At 35.5% G+C, this 10737-nt stretch overlaps 1 protein-coding gene across 1 annotated transcript; it reads left to right on the forward strand.

Moving 5' to 3' along the window:
- The first annotated feature begins 375 nt into the window (after positions 1–375).
- Positions 376–8295, forward strand: LOC140987415 (vacuolar-sorting receptor 4-like). The gene is made up of 12 exons (XM_073455909.1): positions 376–934; positions 2189–2881; positions 2973–3061; positions 3176–3245; positions 3315–3398; positions 3524–3600; positions 3677–3758; positions 4160–4242; positions 4339–4405; positions 6781–6909; positions 6999–7108; positions 7837–8295. The coding sequence occupies exons 1-12, from the start codon at positions 625–627 to the stop codon at positions 7930–7932; spliced, it is 1890 nt and encodes a 629-aa protein (XP_073312010.1). The 5' UTR covers positions 376–624; the 3' UTR covers positions 7933–8295.
- Positions 8296–10737: the final 2442 nt, after the last annotated feature.

A 10737-nucleotide genomic window follows, 5' to 3' on the forward strand; every position in this document is an offset into this window, starting at 1 on the left:
AAATTCATTTAAGTCCAACAAAATAATTTAGATTCGAGTTCAGCTCGGAAAAAGTTTGAAAATATTCGATTCGAATTTGATAAACTCGAATATAAATAAAATATTTTTTGAATCGGCTAGAACAGTTTACGAATCGTCTGGATTCGTTTACATCCTTAATTTAGAGTTTCTTAACTTGAAACGTTAATGTTATATATATATGATTTTTTTTGGGAGTTTAAAAGTTGATAAAATAAATAAATATTTAATTAATAAACTCGAAGTTTATCCGGTACACATCTAAAACGAGCGGCAGCATGTTCATGAACGTAATTTTTTTTTTGAAAATATATGATATGTGATAGTTAACTATCAAATGAAAGCATTTGAGGTAGAGGGCTTTGCAAGTTACTGCAGTTAGACAAAAGTCCAAATTGCAAAACTCAAATCTTTCGCAGTTTTCCATTTGATATTTGCATAGTTTCAAGCTCCACAACCGACATCTCACGCACTGATAACGCATTCAATGCGTGTGTTCCTGATATTTATTGCAGGAGCTCCGGAGAAGTGAGAACGAAGCCCCCGATTTTTACAGATAATTTAACAAATTGCAGGTTTTATTGCTTCTTCTGGAATTCTTGGTAAATGGGGTGTTCCAAAAGATCAAAAAGCGCACTCTTCCTTGGGTTTTTGCTCCTGATTTTCACGGAATTAGTTGTGGGTCCGTTCGTGGTGGAGAAGAACAGTTTGAGGGTGACGTCACCCGAGGACTTAAAGGGTACATACGACAGTGCGATCGGCAACTTTGGGATTCCGCAGTATGGTGGAAGCATGGCTGGAACTTTGGTGTATTCGAAGGACAATAAGGATGGGTGCAAACCGTTCGGAGATTCTGGGGTTTCTTTCAAGGGCAAGCCTGGAGCTTTACCTACCTTTGTTCTTGTTGATCGTGGAGGTGCATGGAGTTTTAGAGATTCCCGTTTTGTGGATTTAGTTAATTTGAGCTAAAATTTAATAATTTCTAAAATACTCTCTGGGTACGATTCGCTTATGTGAATTATTGTATGATGTGGTTATGGGTTGAGGTTTAATATGCTTTTTTCCCTTTTTATGCTTAGTTGGCTACATGGTGGTTGAATTTGGAACTGTTCGTTTTGGGTTGAGATAGATTATTTCCCTTTTGAAGATTAGTGAAAGAGTTCTCTTCTGAGACAGTGTTGGCCTATTTTTGGCAAAGTCCTTGAGGGTTGTGAATCCCAGGTGTGCGTAGTGTCACAGTCTGGCTTTTGGGTTTCACGGGGTTAGTTTATTCCAGGTGTAGCATAGAATAATCCGGTTTTCATGTTACAAACAAACAAGTTTGTTCTACCATTTCATTGGAGTTTCATATGTGCTTAACGTCAGATCTTTTAGCTCAAGGATATGCTCTCAGCCCTTGAATTAGTCATTTAGATTGACAAATGTGATTTGCTTTCCTAATTTTGTTTAAGCAGTTGATTCAGTTACTTCTTGAAGCCAATGGTTTGATAGGACTCCTTTTCCGAATTATGGAGTACGAGGAGCAATTTGGATTCTGAAAAATTAGCTGATGGATTAATTCTAAGGACATTTTTAATTTTTGAATTAATTTGTTTAGATAAAAATATTTATCATAGTTTTGGATGGTACACACATGTACTTAGGCGACCAATAAATGCCTCACTTAGGCAATGTGAGACCATGAGGAATACACACATTAACCAAGGAAGAGGGAGATAAAAGAAGACTGGTTAGCAATGATAAAAGAAGATAAAATTCATTTAAATATAGTTTAGGATATAGTAGGGGATAGCATTATTAAAACTTTGGTTGAAATGAACAATTTGTCTGAGTTGCCCCACATTTCTGTGTTACTTGTGAAACATAAATTTTAGAAGCTCTTTCTGAAGTATTTCTTCTTTATACATGAATTTTGCTAAATAAGGTTCGGTAGGTTGTTTATTCCTCTTTATCCATTTGTTCATAAATGGGATTTTATTTGTTTTCAAGTTGGTTTTGTTTCTCGATGAAGTTGAGTATTGCTTTTACATTGAAACGAAAACTTCGTAGTTATAGTAATTACCTGTAATTTGCTGCCAAATTCCATTGTCTTGGAAATATGAATGTTGTTATATATGTTTCTATGGACATAATTTTCACAAATTTTTAATAAATATCTGTTGCACTGCAGAATGTTTTTTTGCTTTAAAGGTTTGGAATGCTCAAAATTCCGGTGCAGCTGCAGTTCTAGTTACTGATGATGTTGATGAACCATTGATAACTATGGATTCACCTGAAGAAGATGCTGCATCTGGAAAATATATCGAGAACATAACAATACCATCTGCACTGATTAGTAAAAATTTTGGTGAAAGGTTAAAGAAAGCAATGGATGGTGGTGATATGGTGAACCTGAATCTTGATTGGAGAGAAGCTGTTCCACATCCAGATGATCGAGTTGAATATGAACTGTGGAGTAACAGCAACGATGAGTGTGGAGTTAAATGTGACATGTTGATGGAATTTCTAAAAGATTTTAAGGGCGCAGCTCAAATTCTCGAGAAAGGTGGTTATACTCAATTTACACCTCATTATATAACTTGGTTCTGTCCTCATGCATTCACTGTAAGCAAGCAATGCAAGTCTCAATGCATCAACCACGGACGATATTGTTCTCCAGACCCCGAAGAGGATTTTAGCTCTGGTTATGAAGGAAAAGACGTCGTTCTTGAAAACTTGAGACAGTTATGTGTGTTTAGAGTGGCAAAAGAGGCCCAAAAGTCATGGATCTGGTGGGACTACGTTACTGATTTCAAAATTAGATGCCCCATGAAGGAGAAGAAATACAATAAAGAATGTGCTGATGGTGTTATCAAATCATTAGGTAACCTTTCATGTCTTTAGTTGTAACTTGTAAATTGTTTCGGTCTGGCATTGTTTCTGATAATTGTGTTCCATTGTGGCTGGCATATCAGGGCTTGATCCGAAAAAAATCGAAAAATGCATGGGTAACCCTGAGGATGATTCGGACAATGCTGTTTTGAAAGAGGAGCAGGATGCTCAAGTGAGTTTTGTAATCAAGATTTTGAATCATTGCGGATTGCTGTTCTGTTCGTCCTTGTTACGCTCCTATGAGATCATGCTCATGTAAGATGTCTGAAAAGTAATTTATCTGCAGGTTGGGAAAGGATCTCGTGGTGATGTAACCATATTGCCTACAGTAGTTGTGAATAATCGGCAATATCGAGGTCAGTTTTTGACTTTCAAAAGTTTCATTAAGCAGGCTAAATACTAGTCTTTAATGTGTCGGCTTTCAGGTAAATTGGAGAAAGGTGCTGTGTTAAAAGCTTTATGCTCAGGTTTTGAAGAAACTACTGAACCTTCAGTTTGTTTGAGTGGCGGTAAGTTATTTTTTTTATTATTTTAATGCCGTGGTAAGTTATTTATAGAGTTAATCCAATGGCGGATTGGTAAATGATTAATAAAATCATGCATTATAGGAGAGTTTCTACTTTCTTGACTGCAGATGTGGAAACAAATGAATGCTTGGAAAATAATGGTGGCTGCTGGCAGGACAGGGCTGCTAATCTTACGGCTTGCAAGGTGTTTCAGTATAATTTTAAGATTCTTACCTCCCGCTTAAATTAACTTTTGAACGTATTTGTGTATGTGGATTTAGGATACGTTTCGAGGAAAAGTGTGTGAATGCCCTGTGGTTAACGGCGTGCAGTTTAAGGGAGATGCTTACAACTCTTGCACTGGTTTGTAAATAAATTTGGTTTTGTCATTTGAATGTAACAAATGGTGTCTATCACTTTATCAGAAAATTTGTGATAGAAGTAGGCATTTGCGTGCACACACACACACACACTCACACAAATCATTTGATTAATCTATTTTATTTGAAACTTTTCAAGCTGTATTGGAAATTCTCCACGAAGTGGTGACCCGTGTTATGTTTGTGTTATGTTTTATGTTAACTTCTGGTGCAACTGAAATAGGTGAAAAAATTTCTGAGTACTGAATAATAGATGTTCAACATAATAGCTCCAAATATGAACCCCGTGATATTTGTTTCACAGGATATCATTGGACACTTGCATAAACATTGCAATGTAATATTGTTGGACTATGTGAATGAAATATTTTCTTCCATACGCAGCAACTGGTCCTGGGCGATGCCAAATCAGCCATGGAGGCTGTTGGAACGAAAACAGAAATGGAATCGTTTTCTCAGCTTGTGTGGTTGGTGATTTCATTACTTTTGTTTCGGTCTTTTTTCTAATCCAATATATGGATGTGGTGGAATATTTTATACAAATAAATAAATTTTGCCAAAAGGATTATGAAGAAGGGAAGTGCTCTTGTCCGCCTGGATTTAAAGGAGACGGTGTTAAAAGTTGTATAGGTAAGGAAACCTCATGCATCACACTTTTATATCTACATTTTTTACCAGAATATTATTTCCTTTTCATTACTTGTCGAGCCATTAACTAAGTTTTCTTCTTAGGTGGATACATTGTCGTCGTGTGTTACTCTTAAATTTAGTTTAACCCTACCCGACGGCTGACATAAAATGGTAGCGACACCACATCTGTTGCACGATCAATCTTTCACGAATAGGTGTTATGTGATGTCTTACCGCAAGTGTGCGGTGTCAAGTTTTAGTACTGGAATAAATATGAATATCGTCCCACAGAGAAAGAATAATTTAATCTTATACTAAGTAGTGTAATAATCTTAACTTTATCTAGAAAATCAAATATGAAATTTATAATATAAACTAAAATTTGTAGAAAATGATAAACGGCAGACAAGATTAATACTGATAAGAATCAGTGAGAGACAAATGCTAGAAGTTCGATTATCTAATATTGATTCCAATATTCCTATTAAAAATCAAATATCAATTCACATTAACGATACAATAATTGTTGTGATGACTTCAATGGAGTTATAGGTTTTATTAAATCTATAAAGACAAATGATGTATTTTCCTAGGATCCTATTCAAAATGTCCTCTCTCGAGTGATAAATTTCAAATAAATAAGAATGATTCAATTAGTGATCAAGTAATTGAATGCAAACAATTCAAGAAAACACAATTAAACTTAACGATGAACTTAAATATCTAAATCAAAAGATCAAAATCATATTTCAAGTCATGCTACGTCATCCTCTAGATAATAGAATTAGTTCATAACGACTAAGAAAGGAAAACAAATCATATTTTTCAATCCCGTCATTTAACTAAGAATTTTGAAGAAGAGAAGAATAGAATCGAAGCCGAATATGCTTCTCCATCCTCGGAATTTGCGATCTTCGTCTTCGTACCACAGTTCTCTTGGTCCTAAGATCTTGTGCCTCGTCTCCCTTTTCTCTCTTTTCTATATTTTTTCGTCCGGTACGTCTGCTGAATCATCCCCATGGCGGCTAGGGTTTCAGCTTTTTTAAAGCCCTCAAAACCAAAGAGTTCCTGTTCTGCATACCTCTCAGCGCAGGTGCGCGTTGGATCGGACGCTGCCACGTGTCTAAGTCCGTCCCTGAGTGTGTTGTCTAGTCTCCGCAGCGCGGCCCCCCATGAAATGGGGCGCTGGGGTGCTGTAATGTGTGGCGCGAGAGAGCTTATAATGTGGCGCTGGGGCGCTGCTTTTTCTGATCTGTGCGTCTGATTTCATCCCAGCAGTGCGCCCCAGCGCGACCTTTCTCTCTCTGCCTAAACTCTCAGTTTTGCCTCGCGCTGGCTTTTAGGCGGGGAGGCACTGTTCATCAACTCATCGTTTTCCTTCCATTTCACTCCTTGGTATCAAAATATTTGCATAAGCTTGATTCCTACAAACGACACAAACAACTACCAAAAACACATAAAACTGCTCTTACAGTTTAAACGTTAAGTAAGTATCAATTAAGACATAATAAAAGTGCAAATATTGCACTTTTCCATGGGTGAATCCACAGCACCTAATATATGTTCATACTACTTAATTAAAACAAAAAATTTACTGGTGTGTTTTTTCTAGCAGTATTCTTTATTATCGTACATTATCAACTCTTTATTTATTATACTCTGTAAAACCCATTTTTCCATTTTTTTCGGAGCATCTGTATGTCAGCCTTGCTAATATCACAATCACAGTTATTCCATGTTTTGGCTTTTGAGTACAACCAATGTCTTAAGTAAATCTGTTTTGATGGAGCGATCAAACGTGTCCCTTGCTTCTTGCTGTTTGAGGTTCATTGTATTGACATGTTGTGTAAGGTCATCAAACGTTTTTCCTGTACAGATTTTTTATACAATGATGAGCCCACTGCCTTGACAACGTTGTTGATAATTGTGAAATTGTCAATTAATATTGTTGGAGAGCAACAATTACCTATCTTCACTGAACTGTGTGGTTACATATGCTCTATAGTGATCTAAATGTGGCACTTGAATTGTTGTTAAAAGCTTCGAGTTATATTATTAATATTTGGTAGAGCAGCAGGTGTTAGATATTACAAGAAGTATCAAAGTCAATGTCATTTGTCAAATACCTATTAATATCAAGTTGATGCGGAACAACAATTGATTTGAGGTTACTGTATGGCTGCCTATGTGGCACAAGATCAAAACTAGATGCTCGGGTTTTCAAGTTCCATGTTACCACCAATTACTACTTTGTTCAGCGATATGAGCTCGATTTTTCCAATAGTGTGTAACCAAATGAGGAGTTGGATTCTTGTGCGATTATATGTTGTTCCTAGTTTGACGTTTGCCCGTGCATTCTTTCCTTTGACGTACAGATATTGACGAATGTAAGGAGAAGAAAGCCTGTCAATGCCCTGAATGCAACTGCAAGAATACGTGGGGCAGTTATGATTGCACTTGTAGCGGGGACTTGTTATATATGTGGGACCATGATACTTGCATAAGTTAGTTTATTACAAATTGTTGTTACTTTGTATGTACTTGGTCTCCTTTCGTAGTCTTCGACTAATTTTTATTCTCTTTTCTTCTGCAGGTAAGGGGGCTTCTGAGGTGAAGTCTTCTTGGGTGGCTGTTTGGGTTGTTTTGATTGGATTGGCTATCGCTTGTGGTGGAGCATATCTCGTGTACAGACATAGATTGAGGGTAAGTTTCTATGCATACATATGCATTAATGCTTGTCCTGGTATTCTGACACTCAAGTGATATTTTTGTTGAATATCTTTGCCTATATCTGGTTTTGTTTTTGGAAAATATTTTTCAAGAACTTGTTTATGGAAAATGAATCAGAGAAGTTGCATTTTATTTTGTTCTTTTGAGGACAATATTTTCTGCCCTAATATCATGTTATGAAAGAATATGCCCGGTTGTTTAGTTTTTCAATATTATAGGTATGTTATTTGAAATTTGAAAGTGTATTATCTTGGTTTGAGAGACTATTTTATTAGGGATATGAAAACAACTTCAGCTTTACTTGTCCCAAGATCTATAGATTTTTTACTATAAACATGGTATGTCATCTAGATAGGGTATACCCTTGCTAAAACAATCTGTAGATTAAGTGAATGAAATAATTTGATGTATAATAACTTGACGTTTGCGCAGTGGATGTGGTTGTGTGCGAGCCAACTCCACCTGTTTTAATTTTTGGTTCAAATTTTTTTTTTTGGGGTCATCTGACATCGTTTGCTTCCAAACCTTGATCCATACCTAGCCTTCAAAACTAAATCTAAAGCTCCTTTTATATTACCTCATCAATTTTAATGTATATTTTGTGGTTCCTTCATCATCATTGCCAGCATATTTCTCTACTATCTTGGCAATATCGTGTAAAATTGTAGTCTTGAATTCTTTTTCCATGGTTGCATTTCCAGTCATACATGGACTCGGAGATAAGGGCTATAATGTCGCAATACATGCCTCTAGATAGTCAACATGATGTTCCAAATCACTCACAAGATCATGCTTGAGATTAAGCTCGACCCTTGTGCTTCACAAGGGTGGCGTGAGGACTGGTCCGGGCAACATTCTGCCTCCAACAATGGTTTTGGAAGGTAGATAAGTGAAGTTAGAACTGTCCTTATGTCTGTTTTACGATGTAGCTGCGTCGGGACTGTCAAAGGAATCTGAGAAAAGATTTGGTCGAAAGAGTGTATATTTTCCTCGCGACTCTCTGTATTCTGAATATAGTTAGAGTTGAACTTTGTTCGTCGGGGCAAAACTCTGTATTTAAGTAACTGTTATCTGTGAATGGTTGTTAAAGTGCATGCCCGTCAGTGTCACGTGGAACTTTTTTTCTATCCATGCAATAAAGATTTGGGAATTTTAGAATGTCCGATGTTTATGTTTTGCAGATAACGTCAGGGGCTTGCTTCTTATTTTCTAGACATTTCTCTAACGTTCAAGGCATAAAACTGCGAATAAATAAAACAGTAGTTGTTTTTCTTATTGGTGGTATCACGTGCGACAACTTGAGATAATGATATGAAAATAAAGTATAAATTGGACATCGAGATTTACGTAGAAAACTCTTAAAAAATTATTTGGGTAAAAATCACGGACAAAATGAAAAGAATTTTACTATAATATTTTATGGTATATAATTTAATAATATTTTATGGTGTATAATTTATATCACTGTGTTTTCAAATAGAACACACACTCTCTTAATACAGGAGAATAAATACCTCATAAATATTATAGAACTAAGCACTCAAATGCTATAAGATGATAAAGAACTCGATGAAATGATGATTTCTGAATGAGGAGAAGGAGCTCGAGCTCTTCGTTCATTTGAAAACGCGTCTTCCGTCTGAACATTTCAAATTTGCAGCAAAACGTGTTCTTTGAATTTCTGCCTAACACCATGTGTTGTCTGTCACCAATCTTTTTCTGCCGACATTGTTCCTACTTGGAGATTTGATTGTTAATCAAATACATCTTAATACATCTTTTCAATCTTGTCATTCCCTGCTGCTTACGTTTCCGTTAGACCACTTGAGGATCTACACCACTCAAACTTTTCAATGTTCACTGGCTTAGTTAAAACATCAGCTATGTTATCTTTTGTATGAATTTTTTGTATATCCACACTTCTTTCCTCTACTAATTCTCGAACAAAGTTAAATTGGACTTCAATGTGTTTAGTCTTGGAATGAAAGGCTGGATTCTTTGCGATGTGTAAGGTACTTTGAGTGTCACAAAACAAAGAAACATTATCTTGTTTGTGTCTGATTTCCTCCAATAAATTTTTAATCCATATTACCTCCTTACAGTTCTTTGTACAAACCCATTTTAAATTAAGATGTATCTCTTGTCTAATCAAAACTCTTAGCACACTCTCGATTGTAGGCCGCAGCCTCACAATCCGCATAATGTTTAATGTCTATTTTGCCAAGACTACAAATACGATCTTTAATGTCTTTGTATGAAGACCCGCTCAACTAAACTTTGAAGGTCAACTCTTATGTATATGTGTAAGTGATTGTGCATGAGGATTTAATCTTTTACAGTGTATGTATATCTCAAATGTATCCTCACGCTTGGACTTGTTCTCATTTTATCTAGTTTCTTTATGTAGGTTGTTCATGCTTTGAATCTCCTTCCAAAACTTGTATTTGATCTTCAAGATGTTGTATTTATAGCCTCCAAGAATTATATATACGTTAGACACAAGAATATGACTGTTTGAAAAGTTTCTGTATTGTTTCTGATATTGAAACTGTCATTTTCGCCGTGCTAGGCACTTTTCCCGAGCCTAACTACTTTTGAAATCCAATGTCGGTTGGGTTCGTCAACTAGACTGATCATTCGGTTGGGCTCGTCAGCTAGAACGAGCCTGATTGATGAGATCTGCTTAAATCAGCTTTGCTGATTTCAGCTTGTGCGTAACTAGTATTTTCATTGTCATATATCATCATCTTACATTCCAATTCATATTTTGACTTGTGAATATGATTTGTAGATCATCGTCTTAGCTTCGTAATGCATTGTTTCATTTGGATAACCGCGCTAATCAGGCTGACCAAAATACTGCAACTGCTCATGCCAACTGATTCTTGTTGATCAAATAAACTGATGGCAACTGATGAGCCTTGCTGCCATCAGTTTGCCTAGATAACATTAAATTTAGCACGATTGACATGAAATACGGCTTGATTTAAATTGAGTTTTATGTTCATTAGTTTTGGCACATGGTCATTTGTATCTACGAGCTGTGATATATCATCAAAACATTGTAGCGCGCCAGATTTTCAGTTTGACTAAATTCGAGTTTCAGCTTCCATCTTCAGTTAACAACTTCACACTTGAGTAAATATATTAGAAACACGATAACAAGTTTTGTTATCATCAAGATCAATATTATTAGAATTTATATATCTAGCAATAAAACTTCAAACCAAATTAATGCTATCAGTTTTGGAAAATCGCAAATCAAACCAAATCGTTAATAAATAAAAACCATTTTTGTTCAAATAATTCTTTTGACTATTTTTATATATAATTTAAAATTTTAAAACTATCTAATAGGATTAGACAAATATCAATATGCATACAAGTATTTAACATTATGATGTATGATAATGAAATACAAATTTCTGTCTCAAAAAATATAAATTTTCAAAATGAAATAGTTCAACTTAAAAGAAATAACTCATCAACACTATCACACTTCAAAAATGGAGAGACACCATCTTCTACTTCCATTAAACTTCAGTTTAAATAATTGGAAAGCTTAAAATGTATAAAAATAACATCTGTTATCAATTTTTCAT

The sequence above is a fragment of the Primulina huaijiensis genome, chromosome 11 (genome assembly GCF_012295235.1).
Source record: "Primulina huaijiensis isolate GDHJ02 chromosome 11, ASM1229523v2, whole genome shotgun sequence".
Classification (NCBI taxonomy): Eukaryota; Viridiplantae; Streptophyta; class Magnoliopsida; order Lamiales; family Gesneriaceae; genus Primulina; species Primulina huaijiensis.